This window comes from Pieris brassicae, chromosome 8 (assembly GCF_905147105.1).
Source record: "Pieris brassicae chromosome 8, ilPieBrab1.1, whole genome shotgun sequence".
Lineage (NCBI taxonomy): Eukaryota > Metazoa > Arthropoda > Insecta > Lepidoptera > Pieridae > Pieris > Pieris brassicae.
The window spans coordinates 415,220-434,294 of NC_059672.1; the positions used below are offsets into that span (position 1 = coordinate 415,220).

At 39.7% G+C, this 19,075-nt stretch overlaps 3 protein-coding genes across 14 annotated transcripts in view; 2 read left to right on the forward strand and 1 right to left on the reverse strand.

The window, feature by feature from the left end:
- Nucleotides 1-39: 39 nt before the first annotated feature.
- On the forward strand, nt 40-10,208 carry LOC123713222 (golgin subfamily A member 6-like protein 6). Of its 2 annotated transcripts, none has more exons than XM_045666802.1 (13): nt 40-134; nt 461-618; nt 810-985; nt 1,797-2,000; nt 2,397-2,517; nt 2,745-2,915; nt 3,112-3,233; nt 3,296-3,439; nt 3,526-3,625; nt 3,732-3,908; nt 9,571-9,744; nt 9,820-9,912; nt 10,026-10,208. In XM_045666802.1, the coding sequence occupies exons 2-13, from the start codon at nt 463-465 to the stop codon at nt 10,086-10,088; spliced, it is 1,701 nt and encodes a 566-aa protein (XP_045522758.1). In that variant the 5' UTR covers nt 40-134; nt 461-462; the 3' UTR covers nt 10,089-10,208. The 2 variants fall into 2 exon arrangements, with proteins under 2 accessions (XP_045522758.1, XP_045522756.1); XM_045666800.1 differs by lacking the exon at nt 40-134 and adding an exon at nt 141-370.
- Nucleotides 10,098-19,075, reverse strand: part of LOC123713221 (golgin subfamily B member 1-like) — a 51,399-nt gene continuing 42,421 nt past the window's right edge. For all 10 annotated transcript variants that reach the window (XM_045666792.1, XM_045666790.1, XM_045666789.1 and 7 more), the window contains 14 exons: nt 18,651-18,847; nt 18,460-18,570; nt 18,156-18,288; nt 17,987-18,048; nt 17,783-17,917; nt 16,514-16,637; nt 16,278-16,439; nt 15,827-16,011; nt 15,633-15,753; nt 15,441-15,527; nt 12,420-12,586; nt 12,029-12,309; nt 11,656-11,713; nt 10,098-11,547 (listed from right to left, as the gene is read on the reverse strand). In XM_045666792.1, coding sequence (XP_045522748.1) covers nt 11,454-11,547; nt 11,656-11,713; nt 12,029-12,309; nt 12,420-12,586; nt 15,441-15,527; nt 15,633-15,753; nt 15,827-16,011; nt 16,278-16,439; nt 16,514-16,637; nt 17,783-17,917; nt 17,987-18,048; nt 18,156-18,288; nt 18,460-18,570; nt 18,651-18,847 — 1,917 coding nt within the window. In that variant the 3' untranslated portion in view covers nt 10,098-11,453. The remainder of the gene's footprint in view (nt 11,548-11,655; nt 11,714-12,028; nt 12,310-12,419; nt 12,587-15,440; nt 15,528-15,632; nt 15,754-15,826; nt 16,012-16,277; nt 16,440-16,513; nt 16,638-17,782; nt 17,918-17,986; nt 18,049-18,155; nt 18,289-18,459; nt 18,571-18,650; nt 18,848-19,075) is intronic.
- Nucleotides 13,984-15,250, forward strand: LOC123713224. Of its 2 annotated transcripts, none has more exons than XM_045666803.1 (5): nt 13,984-14,139; nt 14,247-14,376; nt 14,500-14,659; nt 14,750-14,870; nt 14,946-15,250. In XM_045666803.1, exons 1-5 carry the CDS (start codon nt 14,096-14,098, stop codon nt 15,220-15,222), a joined length of 732 nt encoding a protein of 243 aa, XP_045522759.1. In that variant the 5' UTR covers nt 13,984-14,095; the 3' UTR covers nt 15,223-15,250. The 2 variants fall into 2 exon arrangements, with proteins under 2 accessions (XP_045522759.1, XP_045522760.1); XM_045666804.1 differs by having other exon boundaries at nt 14,265-14,376.

The window sequence follows — 19,075 nt, forward strand, 5'->3', positions numbered from 1 at the left end:
CTATGTTTCTCAGTGTCCAGAGAAAACAAGTCAGGATATGAAATATAACATAAAATGTTTAAATACACATCGTATTTCCAATCGTGACATTTTGAATAAATTGTCATGTTTTTTTTGAATCGTGTTTTTACAAGGTTTTTATGAAATATACTCTTATAATAATAATAAATATTCTCTCTTCTATGTGACTTTAAAATCTGGCAGGGTATTCAGAAGCATATTTTTGTAGAAATGTGGAATTCTATCAATTTTGTCTTTGCTCCGCTGTCATATTTATTATTTTGTGAGTTTATGTGCATGCTCTCTGCTTTTTGAAAATAAACTTTATAGATAAAATTTTAAATAAAGTCTGAAAAGCGTATACAACAAGGTACGTAAAATATACAACACTATGCGTTGCTATGTCAAGGTTCCGAATATTGACTAAACTTTTTAATACTTATTATTTTGGTCTTTTTAGCAATGCCGTTAGTTATGTCAAAGGACGAATGGTCCAAAATAATAAAATGGACTGATTCAAATCGTGAAGATCCAGAAGTGGCTAGACGAAGAGAATACGTCAAACATTTAAACGAATCCAGTAGGAACATGACCAAGCACTGGCCTAATTCTCTAGAGGTATAACTTTAAGTTATTTATAAGTATATATCTTACATAGGTATTGTCTGTTAAATATATTAAATGTGTATAAAGTTGTTTCGCCGTAACTCAAACTCAACAGCACTGGGGTAAAAGTGCGTGTTAACCACTAAGGCATAGAGGCAGAAAATATAATGCTCATAAATGTGTTAAGCACTTTTATATTGCAGAATGTAAATAAGCGTAGTGAAGAAGTCCGTCGAGCCCGTATTGAAGCAGCTGAGCAGGCGAACAGCCGCTTCTACCAGCAGTACCTGCGGAAGAAGCGTCAAGAGCAAAGGGAACTGATGTACAGCGCCAGGGAAACTGTCTTCAAGAACAAAGATGCGCCGAAGTTGCTTCTGTCGTGAGTTGAATATAATCCTACCGAGGCAACCGAGGCCCGTCAACTTTGAAAAATTATTAAACAACACATTGGTGAAAACCGTAATAAATTCCGTGCAGTGATTTTTAAGTTTATAGTGAACAGACAGACGACGACGCGACGGATGACTTGTTTTTATGTAATATCAATGTTAGATATACGTCGCCGACTTTTAAAGGCAAGCTCTACAGTTTTCCGCTGGAACTTAATCATACCTCTCATCGTCAAGCTAGCGTCAACGTTGGTAAGAAACGGTTTCGTTTGCCCATTTTTTCTATAACTTTGCAAATCCGACCCATCGCCCACTAGTGAAACGCAAATTCGGCCCCACATGGAGTATTGTTCTTACCTCTGGACGGGAGCTCTCCAGTACCAGCTCCTTGAACTTGACCGTATTCAACGAAGAGTGATTCGAATCGTCGTTTCTTAAGACAATTTCTGCTGCGTACCGTCACTATGTGGAACAATTTGACTCCTTTAAGAAAAGAGCATCCCAATTTTTAAAAGGCCAGCTGCGCGCTAGCGAGCCTTCTGGCAGTGCGAGTGTCTATGGGCGGCGGTATCACTTAACCTCAGATGAGGCTCCGACCTGTTTGCCTCCTATTACATAAAAAAAGGTATAAAGAAAGCGAAACAAATAACGCGTTTGGATTTTTATATATTTCAGTTTTCAAGCTATCAACGACATACATAATATATGTATAATAGCTTACGCAATTGAGATAAAGGCGTTCCAATCCAGCCATTTAAATCTGCGTAAATAATTAAAATAATATTCTAATCTTAATTGCAGAGCAGTAATTGAAACTGCAATACAAAAAGAACGCCAAGAGCAAATAAAGTTTAACAATGAGTTAAAGAGACTCGAAGAAGAGCAGAAGAGGAAAGATGACGATGACATCATACGAAAGGCGAAGGAGTGGCACGAGTTAAACGATCTGCGGAAGAACAGACGGTTCGAAGTCAATAAGCAACATCAGAAAGAGATTTTAGACCAGTAAGAGCTATTTTGTTCTTATGGCTCAATTGTCATTTCAATGGCTGTCTTTTTAGTCCAAAGAAACATCTGGAGCGCATAATTTGTTTCTCTGGGAAGTATGTGCCTCTCTTACTGTCCACCACCTGATCTTCAATCTGTGTTACCAACCACGATCAGTTTTTCCAAGTTTTCATCGCCTCTGCGCATTGTATGGCCGATATATGGCGCTCTCCGCAGCCCACGGTATTCAACGTCAGGAATCTTAAATTTTTTGTCATAATAATCACAAAAATGAGTTTTAGAAAGAATTTGTTTGATACAAAATACAACCTTTATTGATTGAGTCCACATTACGCTATCTTAAAAATGACAAATAAAAACAAAACATTTTTATGTGAAACATGTTCTTTTTAGAGCTCATGAGGTGTCCGAACGCAATCGTACAGAATACGAGTCAGAACTGGAGATGCAGAAGGTGGACAACATCAGAGCCAACGAGGAGATGGACGAACTTAAGAAGTTTGAGGAGGAGTTCGTGAGTCTTTGAATATATTATATTTATTAATATTTATAGTCTTCGAGAAGTTATCGACGTTCCAAAGTAATGCTTTTCATGGAATAGGGTTTAAGATCACCAATTTTTCCAAACTTCCATCCATTTCAACTTTTCTGAATATAATCGAGATCCCATTTAGTATTCTATTTTCCATATTGCTTAAATTGACTAGTTTTTAGAATTTTTAAGCTCGATGAATCCTCTAGAAAAGCGCTGAAAAGGCCCGAATCCTATCGGACATGCGGCGAGCCCGCCAGGAGTACGAGCACAGACGGCAGGAGGCCGACGCGAGGGACAAGTGCGACGACAAGCTCATCGAAGTTCTGCAGAAGGCCACCGCCAGGGTCGCACGGAGACGGAAGCAGACCGAGAGCGATGTCTGTATTCGAAATTTTTTTGTAGATGCGTTGTGTCAATCTCTAATCAATGAAACGATGTAACTTTTGAAGAATGCAAGTTAAAAATAAATTCCATTATATGTTTACACCTATGCCTCTTGGACCTTTCAGAACCAGACTTAGTTTTTGAAATACTTGCTCGGTCGATCGTATTGAGATCTTTTTCTGTTTCTAGTTGAAAGCAGAGAAGCTGCGGGTGCTGGAGGCGATCAGCAAGAAGCTGGAGAGCGGAGATGCGGCGCGAGAGGCCCTAGAGAACGAGCACCTGCAGAAGGCCATTCGGGAGAAAGAGGCTGCGTGAGTGCTTTGTGCTACCTTTTTTAAATTTGAAATAGCCTCTATACGTGAGTATCTTTCAGAGCGGACGCCCGTCGAGCCGCAGATGCCCGAAAGAGAGAGAAGTTCATAGCGGAGAGGAAGGAGGTGAGAGAAGCCTTCCTCAAAAAAGAAGAGCAGCGAATACACGAGTTCAACACCATGAGGCAGTGGGAGATCATGAACAGGTTCTTAGCTGACCGACATTAAATCTAGCTGTAAAGTGATAGACGGAGTAATGTGGGTGGCCTCTTAAACAGTTTACTAATTTTAGATTCAAAAATGCCGAGCTCTACGAAGACTTCAAAGAGAAATTGAAACAAGAGAAGGAAAAGAAAATAAGAGAGTATCGCGAAGATATACTCAAGTTGTGGGTGAGTGTGACAGTCACTTCTATACGGTTTTCATTCATTCATTTATCGTATCGTGTTAGATTCCCGGTAGGAATACAAATTACCATGAAATTTTCAATCTTTTCAGAAAGAGCGCGACGATCGCGAGGCCAAAGAGCTGGCGGAGACGCGCTACTTTTACGGCGAACTGGCCGAGAAGAAGCTTCGAGAGGCCGACAACAAGCTGCTGACTTTGGGCGGAAAGCTTCTGGACGAGGCTCGGGAGCACCATCGGCCGGAGTACGCCCTGCACAGGGCCGTCGATGTGAGTCTTTTTCTATTGTTATTTACCCCCCATCCAGTTAACTTATTACTCGAATTTGAAGAAGATATTTAATGACTTCCCTCGACCTGATGCGATTGCATGTAGATTTTAAAATACTTTTGCTAATTCTGGACTGACCATAACAGTTTGTAATCCTTATCCAGTTTCTGAAAAATTGAAATCGTTCAAGTTCCGCATTCCCAAAATGGGATATGGGTCAATGCGTGGTTTGTTAGATTTTTATCAGGCTTATGCCCGATTTGTTTGTTCGCGTTGTGGGTACCGTACACATCGGCTCCCGTGTAGAAATACAATTAAAAATATAAATTCCACTAATATTGAGCAGTGTCGGCCTAGGGGCTTCAGCGTACGGCTCTCATCCCTGAGGTCGTAGGTTGGATCCCCGGCTGTGCACCAATGGATTCTCTTTCTATGTGCGTATTTAACATTAGCTCGAACGGTGAAGGAAAACGTCGTGAGAAAACCGGTTCGCCTTAGACCCAAAAAGTCAGGCACAGGAGGCTGATCACCTACTTGTCTATTAGATTGACAAACGATCACGAAACAGATACAGAAATCTGAGGCCCAGACCTAAAAAGTTGTCGCACCATTGATTTATTTTTAATATTGCTAGTATGTTGTTTTAAGTGAATTAAGCAAAGCAAAGTAGTGCAGTGTGTGACTATTCTAAGTTGCTGTGTTAAATTTTAATATTGCTAGTATGTTGTTTTAAGTGAATTAAGCAAAGCAAAGTAGTGCAGTGTGTGACTATTCTAAGTTGCTGTGTTAAATTTTAATATTGCTAGTATGTTGTTTTAAGTGAATTAAGCAAAGCAAAGTAGTGCAGTGTGTGACTATTCTAAGTTGCTGTGTTAAATTTTAATATTGCTAGTATGTTGTTTTAAGTGAATTAAGCAAAGCAAAGTAGTGTAGTGTGTGACTATTCTAAGTTGCTGTGTTAAATTTTAATATTGCTAGTATGTTGTTTTAAGTGAATTAAGCAAAGCAAAGTAGTGCAGTGTGTGACTATTCTAAGTTGCTGTGTTAAATTTTAATGGGATAATCAAAGTTACAACATAATAACAAGTGCTCTGCAGCAGTGGTCGTCTTAAACATTAACAAGACGCTAAATGGAAAAATACGCAAGTGAATCATATTAACATTTGCACATTGACAGATTTTTGATTATTTATAATAATCATATGCATCAATTCAGTGAAATAGTGTCAAGTTTTTGTTCAACGCGGTGACGCGTTGTGCGTTTGCATTCCACTACTGGACTGGAATATATAATAATAACATATATATATATATATATATATATATATATGTTGCAGAGCGCCACCAATATTACATTGTGTAAACCGGCACTAGGTTCCAATCCGAGATTCAAAACAGTTTTTTCTTTTTTTATATACATATATAAATAAAGTTGCAATGGCGCCTTCAAACTGTTGTGCTAGCTGTCATATTGAGCTACCAAAAACAGACTTTTTGTGCTGTCATATCTTGACCATCTCAACGAGCGCTTTGTTGAGATGGTCGCAAGGCAAATGGCAGGTATAATAATAATAATAATATAATAGGTGTCCCGAATGCTCTAGGAAACGGTCTAATGTTAGCAATGCAACCACGTCATTGGTCACTTGCAAAAATTCTGATGGAAGCCCCCACAATACGAGCTCACAAGATGAAAGTCCAGAAAGTGAACCTCCGTGCTTTGATAAAGTAACGTAGCGAATAAACCCATCACACAGACCCCGCAATAGACTTCGCAACTCAGAACTGGAATATGTCACTGAAGATAAATTGCAAGATATTTTGCAACAGGATCTTCAATCCTCACTGTGACAATTAAGCGATTGGTGACATCGGAACTTAATAATCTCACTGAAAGGGTTGCTGGGTTCCAGGACACAATCTGCTTCCTGGGTCGACAATTTGACGATATAAAATCTTCTCTTGAGGAGAAGGTTATGGGAATAGTGAACTTAAAAAAAGACCACGAGAGGTTAACCTCTCGAGTCACATTAGACTTTAAAGTCTATTTTCATGCAAGAGGGAAGCGGGGCGTGACCACCTTTCGTATTCTTTATAAAACTCCAAAAACATTTAGCATTATTAGGAATGCTTGTCTCAATATTTCGCTAATATTTAGTGTAGCAGTCATCATAAAGTTTCTGACAACGTTTTCTGATAATGTGTTACTCTTTTTCGTCTCGAGGATTCTTGTATATTCGATACCTCTTACGTGTTCTTCAGCAAGTAGTTTTATTAAGGAGGAACTGAACCACACCGGATATTTAGATTTCACGATGGACGTTTTAGGAACAAATTTATTTATAGTAGTGGTAAGAATTTTGTAGAACTCAGATAACAGAGACTGACCTAACGAACCGGCTAACTTCTGTTGAACTTCACGTCCGGGAGAATAACATATTGATTAATGGGATCCCTGAGAATAGGTCAGAAAAACAATGCTTTTTACGCGGTAATTCGCAATGGACGCGTTTTTACAAAAAAGAACTAAAACTGCCAAGCCTTGCTTATAAAGATTAACGAAACCTTAAATCTTTTAACATAGTATAGTATATTATATTTTAAGCTTTTTGTATCTTTAGCTTAGTAACTTTCAATTCAAGGGTTGAGAACTAAATCAGCAAACTTTCTCAAATGTTTGTAAACTAATAATTATAAGATCGTCGCTCTTACTGAAACTTGGCTGAAATCTGGTATTTCACACATGGAATTATTTGACAATAGATACACTGTTTATCGTAGAGATCGCTCAAGTTCTACCAATACCAAATCGGATGGGGATCCCATTGGGGATCGGTGTCATATTGGGAGTCTACAAAGAAATTTCTTCTTTTAGAGTTGAGGCATGGGAATCGGATGTTGAGGACTTATGGGTCACCTTACATATAAATATTAATCAAATAATAAAGAAACTTTCAATATGTGTAGTATATCCTCCTGTAAAGATTGGGACACATTTTTTAGACGTCATTGATAGCGCTTTGAACTTAAGCGATGATGTCATTATTCTTGGTGATGTCAATCTAGGGTTCATTCATTGGAGATCGCTAAATAGTGTAGTTTTTATGATATCTTGTAATTATAACAATACACTTGGCTTTGCCTTGATTGATTTTATGTATATTAATAGCCTAAAGCAATTTAACAGTATAGGTATTAGCCATGATCGTTTTTTAGATTTAGTATTAAGTAATATGTCTATCAGTTTCCTCAGAATCCCATCCAAGCTTATCTGAAAACGATCGACTGGAATGATATGGTATCTGAGTTCTACAAAATTCTTACCACTACTATAAATAAATTTGTTCCTAAAACGTCCATCGTGAAATCTAAATTTGTTCCTAAAACGTCCATCGTGAAATCTAAATATCCGGTGTGGTTCAGTTCCTCCTTAATAAAACTACTTGCTGAAGAACACGTAAGAGGTATCGAATATACAAGAATCCTCGAGACGAAAAAGAGTAACACATTATCAGAAAACGTTGTCAGAAACTTTATGATGACTGCTACACTAAATATTAGCGAAATATTGAGACAAGCATTCCTAATAATGCTAAATGTTTTTGGAGTTTTATAAAGAATAAGAAAGGTGGTCACGCCCCGTTTTCTTTCATGAAAATGGACGATGTTACAACTCAGTCATCACCTGGTATTGTTAATCTTTTTTCATATAAATTTTCGTCTATATATACTTGTGATGAATCACTTGTTGGCATTTCCACTCCAGATGATGTTGGCAATGTTGATGGCCTAATGTCCCTGAGCGTTAGTGAAGATGAAATATCTAAGAAAATAAAAGGACTTGATACTAATAAAGGAGCTGGGCCAGACTGGATTCCCCCTATTTTTGTAAAACGTGTGTTATCTTTGCCCCTAACCATTATTTATAATATATTATAGATCTCTTAAAGATGGTGTTTTTCCTTCAGAATGGAAAAGGTCTCGTGTTGTACCTGCGTATAAAATGGGAGATTACCGACGCTAAAAATTACCTAAATTTGTATTCTAACTTGTTTTTTCGTGCTCTTTGAGTCTGTCCTGTATGCCATAATCTCCAAGTGTCGACGGCTGTATCATTGATGATCATCATGGTTTTAGGAGAGGATGGTCAATTCAAACGAGCTTCATGTCTTTTGTGACTGAAACATTTCAGGAATTAGATCGTGGGTGCCAGATTGATGCAGTATATACTGACTTTAGCAATTCCTTTAACAAAGTCAGTCACGTGTTACTCATTCGGAAGCTACGTGGGTATGGAATAAGAGAAAATTTAATGAACTGGTTTATATAATATCTTCTTAACAGACCTCAGTCAGTAGTGGTTGAAGCATACATTGCGCGATTTGGTTTTCCCCAAGGATCACATTTGGGGCCGTTGATATTTTTATTATTTGTCAACGACGTTAGGAATCATATAGAGCACTGGAAAGCGTCTCTCTTCGCTGATGATTTAAAAATTATAAAGTTATTAACTCTGTCTGTGACGCTGCTCTAGTTCAAAGTGACCTTAATGGTATAAAAAAATTATGCTTTTTAAATGGTATGGTCCTCAATATAAACAACTGCTTTCATATTAAGTACACAAGAAAAAAAACTTGACGGCGCGCCATTGATGGAGGTTCAAGAGATTCGTGACTTGGGTGTAATTATTGACAAAAAATTGACGTTTATGTCTCAGGTTAACAAAGTAGTTATCACATACGGTACTGTACAGCGCTCTGGTCTTGTTCAATAAGGCAGTATTATATGGAATCTGCTATTGCTATCCATTCGCAACGCGTTGATAGCATTCAAAAATCTTTTGCGCGACACCTAGCTTTTAGACTTAAAAAATTTAATATGATATCACTGTATGATCGGGGAACTTTAGCTGGTGTTAACTTCTTATATATTTCTTAAATTATCGTGATTTATGTGTCTTTTTACTTTTTAATGTATCATCTTTTTAGTTTAGTTTGTTTTCTTTGTTGCCTGTTCAGTTTTGTCTTAATAACTGTGTATAACATGTATTTTTGTACTACTTGCCTATCGTATGTAATTTAATACATTTTTATTTTTTTCTCTACTCACAGTTGCCCTCCTTTTGATTTAATTATGTTCAATTTTTTTTTATATTGTAATGTAGCGAAGTGTTAATAAATAAATTAACTGCTAAATAATCGTACACAGAGCAGTGACCTTTGACATTCCCTGGGTCTAACATCAGACATATCTACCAAATTCCTCCTACAAAAACCAACCTAGGAGTCTCAACTCAACCTAGGAGAAGCAAATCTCTTTGGATGCGGTTTCAACGGATTGTATAGTGCTTATCCGGAGCTGGATTCGGTAGTGGGCTGATCGGTTATAGAGAAAGCGTTGTTAGGTGCGTATCTCGAACCTAATTCGCTGTTTTGCTGATGATGTTTTTGTATATGTTTTAATTTTTAATTTCGTTTTTGAAACACTTTACTTGACATACATATAAGATGAAAGATTATATTAAATATGCAGTAGATTAAGTACAATGTATGATGTGGCAAGATTTAATAAATAAATAAATTCTTTCACCGGGACTGGAATCCTGATTATTAGGGGGATCGGCCTGTGAAGTCGTACTTCTCAATAAATAACTCGGTTTCAGCGCTACTGCAAGCAATACCGATTGTACGCGATGCCGCCCCTACCCGGGTCCCTGCAGGAGCACTTCGGGGACTACGCCCCGCGAGACGTGTCCAAGCCGGACCCCGACTACTGCTACCCTGCGCCCCCCGCCGACGAAGCGGACGGCAAGAGGGACGGCCTGCGACCCACTCGGGTAATAGATTTCAGTTTTATTGTATTATTAAGGGAAATAAGACATCAGTTTGTTTTAAGTAAATGAATGTTTCAGTCCGTCGCTGGTCCTTCGAAGCCGGAACGGCAGCAGGAGCCCGTGGCGGAGTACAAGCGCAAGGGCCCCGCTAATGGGCTGCAGACGAAGCCCGTGAGTTGTTCTCTCCAGGTTCCGATTGAAATTAACGTGTTAAATCTGATCTACGAGCGATAGCGTCTCGAGTTAAAAAAGTTCGAAAGATAATTCAGATTCCCCCTCCGAAGGGTTCGCCGCCGAAGCTGGTGCCCTGCAAGACCGAGTCCTGCCGTTGCGAGCTGAAGAAATAAAACGCAGACTTACAAAATACTTTTATTTTTTACTTTTTGAACATATTTTAACAAGAGTATGGCACGATGGAGCTGTGACTAGATGATGTGAAATTTTCAAATAAATTGTCGTTGGGTATGTTTGTTTGTTTGTCTTAATCTAGGTATCTTTGGTCGCTTTGAGTGTAATTGTAGCAATTATAATGAATACACTGAGGGTGAACTGACTATAAACCTTGGGATTTCTGCAGGGTCATGACAAACCATTAATTAGAACTTCAAATTATAGCCTGGTCACGAAAACAGTTGGCCGCAGGTTGTGCGGTGGATTCCGTAACTCTTAATCTAAATTTCACATCGTAATTAAACTAAGTTGAATACAGATAACAAAATAATGTCAATTGTCAATAAAGTCGTTTAATACTTTTTGCTTTGGCTCACTCTATGTATTGTCTATTGTTAGGAAAATTATGGCAAAGGTGAATTTGTGTAAGGTACTTCGATGGCAATTTGTCATATCAAATAATTTTATGAATAAAAATAAATAAATTGACATATTAGTTTACGTAAGGAGTTCAAACTGTTCGATAGGTCTCCGGTTAATGTTGCCAGTTAGGAAGTACCGGAACGTAAATATTAAAAATGTACAAATCTTAAAGCTAACTGAAAAATAAATGTCGGTTTTCGTGGAACGTTCGAGAATGTTTCGCTCGGAGTCGGTCGGACCGAAGCCCCGTTCTGCAGCTCGACCTACGGTCAGAGTTAACTACTCGTCAGAAAAAGAACGGAGAGACTTAACCTAACTTGTACTTTCGTGCGTCGATCACTAAAATATTTAGGGCGTTTATACACGCGCGACCGAGTTCTCCAGAATCTACTAGCTCATATAACTTAATAAAATTTATGAAAAAAAAAACTTATAAAAACGTATAAACAATAAGGTTCCGTACACACTCTACTGTTTTCTACGAATTGGTCAATCCGAAGTCTACCTTCGACACAATGACTTCATCCAAACATAAAATACCTCCAGGGCATCCGCAGTTCATCGTGACTGTTCCGTTAAACAGTTAAACGTTCACACGCACACATAGGCGGATAACGACATACACTAAAATAAATTAAGTTACACAATAACTAATTTTGGCACTAAACTAATTCTAAACTAATATGTGATGGAGGCCGGGCCTCAACATTGAGGCACCTTAAGCGCTAAATGTGACGTTGGAGCACGCTGTCGAGGCCACGTCGGGCTTAATAAATAATCTTTGTTTTATCGATGGGTGACAGTTGGAGAGCAACTGGTTAGTCTGAATGCAGAGCTTTAAGAGGTAATAAGGCCTGGAGTTCCAGCGGGAGGGATCTCTAAAGTGGAGAGCAGCTCGGTCAGGGCGCGTCCTCGTCCAGGGTCCGTCCCGAGCGCCCGCCGAAGGCGTCCAGTTTACTTAAGTACGCCGCAGCCGCTTCGCCTCGAGGAGAGCTGAGATGAGAGGCTATTATTAGACGACATTTGTGGCTAAGTGTGAGCTCGAGAGTGTGAAAATGAGATAGAGAGAGAATGAGAATGAGATAAATCGTTTGGAAATACCTGAGAATGAATCTCGCGTCGCGAGGCGAGTTGAATCCTGAGCGGCGATCGTTATCTTCTGCAATCATTTATTGTTATCGTAAGCACAAACTGTTAAAAGTTCCGTAACCCTCCATAAAAAATTACTTCATCAAGGTTCACTCCGGTTTAAGCGCAGGTATTTTTGGAACCGGTCCACCGCTACCGTTTGACCGTTTACCGGGCTGAGTCACTCGGAAATTAATTTAAATGTCGTTTCGAACTGAGCTTTAAAAGATTAAAGTACAATTCGAGTTGGCGATGACAGTTTTGGACGTATACTCTTTGGAGAAAATTTATCCTAATATCAAAATTAGAATAATATGAAAATGATTTAAATTAAAAGACCACTCACCGTGGTCTCGCGGCAAGTCCATCAAACCGTGTCTGAGCAAGCCCGCCGCGAGCGGACTGGCCCGTATGGGCGTCCCCAAGTTGAGCGCACGCGCCCTCGTGAGCGTTTTGGTCAGGGGCGTGCTGTACGTGTGTGCGTGGGTGGGAGTGTGCGTCTGTGTCGGCGTAGGCGCGTCGTGAACGTCCCGAAGTAAGCACGCGGCGGCCACCGATCGCACGTGGTGGCGTCTACGTACGAGGTATTGCATACGTATCACTGTTACTACGACGCGCACTATGCACCTGGCATCGGAAAACATAAAACCATTAATAGAAAAAAAAACACTTTTGCCAATCTATGACAATTCTTGTGACCGACGCTTCAAGATTTTTAGAAAACAAAAAACTTTTACCTAAATCTTCTTTTCCCCGAAAGTTGCGGGGAAACGTGACCGGCCGGTGTCAGACTTCTCTCGATCTCCTGGAAGCCGGTCACCACTCTCTGCAAATATCTCTTCTGCCACACCAGCGCCTTCCGCCAGCTCTCTAGCCGTAGACACCGGCTTTGGAGGTGCCGGATCTGAAAATATATTTTTTTAACTTGAATTGATTGAAAATACGAGTCTCCTAAACATCTCCATTCCAAAGAATTAGCTAAAGATAGATATACGAGCACGGTATTATTTTCCTTTCTGTGTACGAACCATCACTGTACATTTTGCTCACTCAGTTTTAGAGGCGGGATTTCTTAGTTCTATAAGCGTGGCGTTTTCCTAAATCGTCGTAGTTACGCCCCGAGAGTATAGCCAGTCTCTTCGACTGTTGCATTGCATTCATTCGTTCATAGCAATTAACTAAATCATGGGAGTTACGCCACGAGAGCGAAACCAGACGAGCGTTCGTCTACTCTCTTCGACTGTTGCATTGCATTCATTCGTTCATAGCAATTAACTAAATCATGGGAGTTACGCCCCGAGAGTATAGCCAGTCGCATGCAATCTCTTCGACTGTTGCATTGCATTCATTCGTTCATAGCAATTAACTAAATCATGGGAGTTACGCCCCGAGAGTATAGCCAGTCGCATGCAATCTCTTCGACTGTTGCATTGCATTCATTCGTTCATAGCACTTAACAAAATCATGGGAGTTACGCCCCGAGAGTATAGCCAGTCTCTTCGACTGTTGCATTGCATTCATTCGTTCATAGCAATTAACTAAATCATGGGAGTTACGCCCCGAGAGTATAGCCAGTCGCATGCAATCTCTTCGACTGTTGCATTGCATTCATTCGTTCATAGCACTTAACAAAATCATGGGAGTTACGCCCCGAGAGTATAGCCAGTCTCTTCGACTGTTGCATTGCATTCATTCGTTCATAGCAATTAACTAAATCATGGGAGTTACGCCCCGAGAGTATAGCCAGTCGCATGCAATCTCTTCGACTGTTGCATTGCATTCATTCGTTAAATTGTAATTAACATTTAATTATTTTGCTTATATTCTATTGTTTTACGCGAGTGGTTAATATAGAGTACAACTTATATACTCTTATATTTAAAGCACCCCTATGACACAGGAACGGTACACCACGGTTAATAATAAAGCCGCTTTGGTTAATTTTAAAGACATTTCTAAATATTAGAACTAGTCGATCCGGCAGACCTATCGGGCCATTGGTACAGTTTCCTAAACAGCAATGTGCCTCAATATCGCAAATACTTAGGATCTTTTAAAAGGATCAATTACAAATATCATACATAAAACATTGTCACGGTTAAATTATTTACAATCGATGTCAAATCTATGATCTTGGGCTAAAATCCTGAGACACAACATTGTTAATTAAAAACAAGAAACCTAACAATTTGCAACAGTTTTAAAGATTATTAAAATCAAATATACAATCTATTTAGTTCCGAAACGTCGAGTTAATTTAAAAAATATTCCAAAACAGAAAGCTGTCACACGCCATATTATTTTCCTTTCAGTTGACGTCGGGAAAACTCGCGAACTATTTTTAACCCATTTATATTTTTTACAAAAATTCCGCTGTTTTAAGAATGCTCATATAATTTCTAGAAGTACAATTATGGATTCTCCGAAGCCCGAAACGCCCAAGTTGCCGGATATGGTGTAAGACAGGTTTTTTAACGTTAACTCGAATAGTTTTTCGAAAATACAGTTTGTGGTGTAAAAATTACAACTGAAACGTAATTATTTTTTAAATAACTTCACTATAGGAAGTTGAAATTGCGCAGAATGTGCGGAGACCACCCGTCCGTCACCAAGACGGAGCTGAACGTAAAAGAGGCAGCCCTCGAGGACAACGACAAGAGACCGGCCTCGTCCTTCGCCAAACTCTCACCGACGGTATTCGAACTGCTGTTTATATTAGATTTGTTCCATTTCTATATTGAGCTTTTGTACCATGATAGACTAGACCATGTAGGTCTAGCTCTAAGACAAGCCATGAAATCAAAGCACTCGTTTCAGCCGTCTCGAACGGAGAGGTCGATGTTATCGTCCGAACAGAGAGCGCGCACGATGTCGGAGCACGCCCTGCGCGCGATGGAGGCACGGCGACGCGCCGGCACCGAGGCACATCAACGTTCGGATGGCGACCCTTTACACGCCAATCGCGCGCTCATACAAGGTTTTTGCCCACATCTTAACATCTCCAAACAATACGCACGCCATTTAATTCTCTTTTTATTTAAGGCAAAAATAATATAATATTTCTCAGCGGCATTGGGGAGTTTCCGTTGGCCGCCATACTTGGTGTGCGTGTGGGTGCTGGTTCTGCTGGTCTCCCATCTCCTGCATTGCCTCGTGGGCATCCTGGAGAGGGCCTTGCCTGCCATCTAGTGAGTCTTTCGAATGGCTGGATTTGTTCACTTCCATCTCTGTTTTAATAATTATTGATCACGGATTATTTTCAGCAAATTCTGCCAATACTTCCGAGCGTGGACGGAGGACAACTGGCGCAACGAGAGCGACGTCAACGGCCGTCTTTATCCGATCGGTCTCGCGTGCGTCACCGGCCTTCTGTACGTGCTCTATTGCGTCTTGTATCTGTCGTACTCCGTGACGCTGTGGGCGGTGGAACCGTTGTGCTCGGACGCCGAAGAGAAGCCGAGCACCTTCGACGTGCCCAAGATAACCAACTACATCGATGAAATACACAGCAAAACGAACGCAACTGTCAAACAATCTTGATTTTTACTTAATTATATTTTACGAGTAATTCGTGGTTTTATTTAAGCGATTTAAAAAGAAAAGGAAAAGAAGTTTGACTTTGTTTCTTCTTCTGTTCTTCTTCTCCGTTGCGTCGACAAACGCTCACCCCAAAATTTTAAATGGACAGACGTAGACAAACGTGTACCTTAAATTACGCAACCGATTCTTCACGGAGTTGAAAAATATCAAACACTTACAGCGTGTTCTTTTTCGTCGTTGGAGATTGGAGTCCTGACTATTTGAGGTCGAGGGCTTTCCATCAGGTAGCGGGTGTCGTCCAGCTCCTGGAGATGCATGAGACAAATTATCGTCGGTTATGAACTACTTTATTGACGACAACAAACGAGAAATCGCTCGACGCGATTAAGAAGCAAGAGAAAAGTACTAACCGCAGGTCTCTGCAGCTTGTGAACGGCCGCCAGCTCTTGCTTGAGCTGCGAGATGGCGGAGTTCTGGATGCTTAACAGCTCTTTAGCCCTCACCAACTCCACGCCCATTTCGTGCTTTAACCTGGAAAAAAATCACTCACATCTCACTACTATAATTTTTAATAGAAATTAATTAAGTATTGCAAAGGCCTCACCTCCTAAGTTCGGCGAGTTCAGTCTTAAGTTGGGCACACATCTGCGTCCGGGCATCTGCTTCCCTCTGCGCTTGCGCACGTATCTGCTCGATCAAGGACTGCAGCTCGTTGTACCGAGTGCGCTCCAACTCTAATTTGGACTTTAGCACTCGCACTTCACCTTTTAGACGACCCACGTTTTCGACCTGAAGGGAGTTAATTCTCTTAACAAAACTTATTAATTTTTATATTTTATTTATTTCAAATTTTATGACTAATTCAAAGATAACCTAATTTACAAAAAAGGGTTTAAATCCTTTGAACATTAAAAAAATTGTCTTCCCGATTATGTAAAATATTATGTTCCATCTGTAGAGGAATGAAGGAAATCCATGAATATCCATAAAGTAAAAATGTCAGATGAAAAACTATATTCATATATCCGATAAACAATTGCAAACAAAAATGTCACCTCGACGGCAAGTCTATCGTCATTGTTGTCATCCTTGGTCCTGGCTTCGAGATGCTGAATCCTGTTCATCAGCTGCTGCTCTTTGTCTCTCAGCTCCAATTCCGACTTCATGGCGCTCTCGAGACGACGCTTGAGCATCGAAATCATACTCGAGTCTTGTTTCTGAAAAGCGAGCGGAAGGGATGAAGAAGCGTGTTATGGGAACTGACTCTGAACTGACCAGGAAAAAACCTCACCTGCAGCGCCGTGGCCGTGTCTTGTTGGGCATCGAGAAGCAGCTGAAGTCTCGCAGAGTTGTCTCCGAGAGCTTCCTCTCGCAGCCGAAGACCTTCGCACTCCGAACTCAGCTTCTCTCTTATCCTTAACGAATAATTATATTTTTAATCAATAAGCTTATAGTCCGGTCAATATAGACATTTGAATTAACAAAAATTCCCGGAAAGCTGAATTTTGGATGTATGCTAAAAAAGTTATTCGGGGTCAGAGGTCAATGGTTGAGGTTTTTCGATTTTTTTCTCAAGGTTGATTGAACAAGGAAGGGCATTTTTTTCTAGAAGGGAGCTGCAATTAATTTTATTGGAGATGATGTCATGTAGCAGCAATAAATCATATTGTTTTCGTCGAGAGTCTATAATATTAATTTTAAAATGTTCACACGCGTCTTTATACGTATTAAACTTATTATGGTCTTAGAGGAGATTCAATTCAATTTTTTCCTTGTGTGAAACTAGGTGACCAAACCGAGCAATCATATTCGAGAATAGTTCTTACGTGTGTATAGTATATCACATCCATACAGTCGACATCACGAAAATGTTTACTGACACGTCTAACGAAACCAAGCTGCCAACATGGCTTTGTCAACCATTGTGTCAATATGGTCATTATACGTCATTTTATAGCCTAGCGTCATACCTAAATCGCGAACACAATCTACATTTTTAACGGATTTATTATTAATAGTACAACTAAAGTTAATTTTGTTTGTCTTTCTGGTGAAAGTTATACTGAAACATTTTGAAGTATTAACCGATATTCTATTTTGTCTATAATAATTACAAAGGTTATTCAAGTCAGCCTGGATTTTATAACAGTCTCCTTCTTTGTTTATTTTTTATCATCAGCGAACATAAGGTAATTAGAATATTAATGCTACTATTTATATCATAGATATGCATTGTATAACAGGGGACCCAATATAGATCCTTGTGGAACTCCAGAGCTTATATGAACAAAGTCACTTTAAGCACTGCCAACCGCATATATGAACACAACCACCGATGAAGGTCACCACATATCCCTAGGTGTTGGAGTTTATGTAATTGGATGGTGTGATACCTACCATCCATACTTTGTAGTACATGAACTATGTAAAGATGGTTAAGTTAGTTATCGTAGAACGATTATTGATAAAACCATGCTGTTCACCTGGAAGCTTATATACTTACTATATAATATAGTAAGCCATCTATAAAGACTGAAAATGTTAAGTATCGATATTATACCTTTGCAGTTCCCCAATGAGCGCGTCCTTATCTTCGAGCCGCGCCTGAAGGTTGTCCACCTGCATCTGCAACTTCTCGCACGAGGCCTTGAGGCGGCCGAAACGCTCGCTGGACGACGACTGCACGCTGGAAGACCTGCAAAGAGGTTCCCGTTAAACTGTGGCCTAAGTCAACGATTTCGATGCCTAGAGATTTGCAACTCACTTGGACGAGTCGAGAGCCAGACGCGGAATATCTTCTCTGTCGTCGCTGCTGGCCGATAATATCTAGAAAAATGCGTTTATATTAAAAAAAATGCTATAAGTACAGAAGCATCCAAAACTCTATAATAAACTGAAAATAGCTCTGCCAAATTTATCAAAGATGAGCCCACCTGTTCCATGATGTCCTCGTCCAAGGTTCGTGAGTGGTGAACCTGCTGCCTCAAAGCCCTCTCCAGCTCCGCAGTAGGAGATCGAGCCCCATCGCGTTGCTCCACGCTCAGAGACATGGGGCCACCGCGAAGCCTTGGATTCCCAAACGTATGTATTATTTAAATATTGCTTTTAAAGGTATGTACTTTATAATTATTATTGTTCAGAAATGTCAGTTACGGTTCGAGATGTAAATTGAAATTGTTAAACAAAATATTTAAAAAGTTATAAAGAAAATTTAAATTAATTTTCAATCCCTCTCACCTCTCAACGAGATCTTTCATGTTCTCAAGCTCGGTCTCAAGCTCTCGACACCGCTCCGCTTTGTCTTTGAGCTTTTGTTTCAATTCGCCGATGTTGCCCTCTTCTCGTAACCTGAATTCAATCAAAATAATTATAAAAATAACATTTTTGTAGTGCAATTGAAATTACATATTTTCAAAATCCAAACACACCTAGCCAAAACCATCTCCAGTTGTTGCGCAAGATGCTGCTTCTCTTCTTGCAGTTGCTTGACTTCTTTTTCCATATCCTCATTCCTAGAAATCGTCTGCACTCGATTCACCTCCAGATCTGCAGCCCTCTTGTTGGCTTGACTGAGGTTGCTCCTCAGTTCTGTCACGTCTAACTTCGCTTTCGCCAGCTCGAAGGCCTGAAAGACGTGACAGGTCTTGAAAAATTTGTTTTAATAATATATTGAATGTAATGAAACGGCAGTTAATTTTAATTTGTTGATATTGTTCAAAACGTATCACACTTTACATATGTGGTTATAAGATCTATATCGGTTACAATTTAAAAGAAAACAAATACAATGTATGGCTACTCAGTGATCAGGCGCGTGAGCCTTTTTTATCCAAAACAAAACAAAAGAAACACT

Coding starts and splice junctions, on each gene's coding strand:
- LOC123713222 (XM_045666802.1), top strand. CDS start 463: ATGCCGTTAGTTATGTCAAAGGACGAATGGTCCAAAATAATAAAATGG. Junction 986..1,796: donor GCGCCGAAGTTGCTTCTGTC/GTGAGTTGAATA, acceptor TCTTAATTGCAG/AGCAGTAATTGAAACTGCAA. Junction 2,518..2,744: donor AGAAGTTTGAGGAGGAGTTC/GTGAGTCTTTGA, acceptor TGAATCCTCTAG/AAAAGCGCTGAAAAGGCCCG.
- LOC123713224 (XM_045666803.1), top strand. CDS start 14,096: ATGGATTCTCCGAAGCCCGAAACGCCCAAGTTGCCGGATATGGT. Junction 14,377..14,499: donor TCGCCAAACTCTCACCGACG/GTATTCGAACTG, acceptor CACTCGTTTCAG/CCGTCTCGAACGGAGAGGTC. Junction 14,871..14,945: donor AGGGCCTTGCCTGCCATCTA/GTGAGTCTTTCG, acceptor GATTATTTTCAG/CAAATTCTGCCAATACTTCC.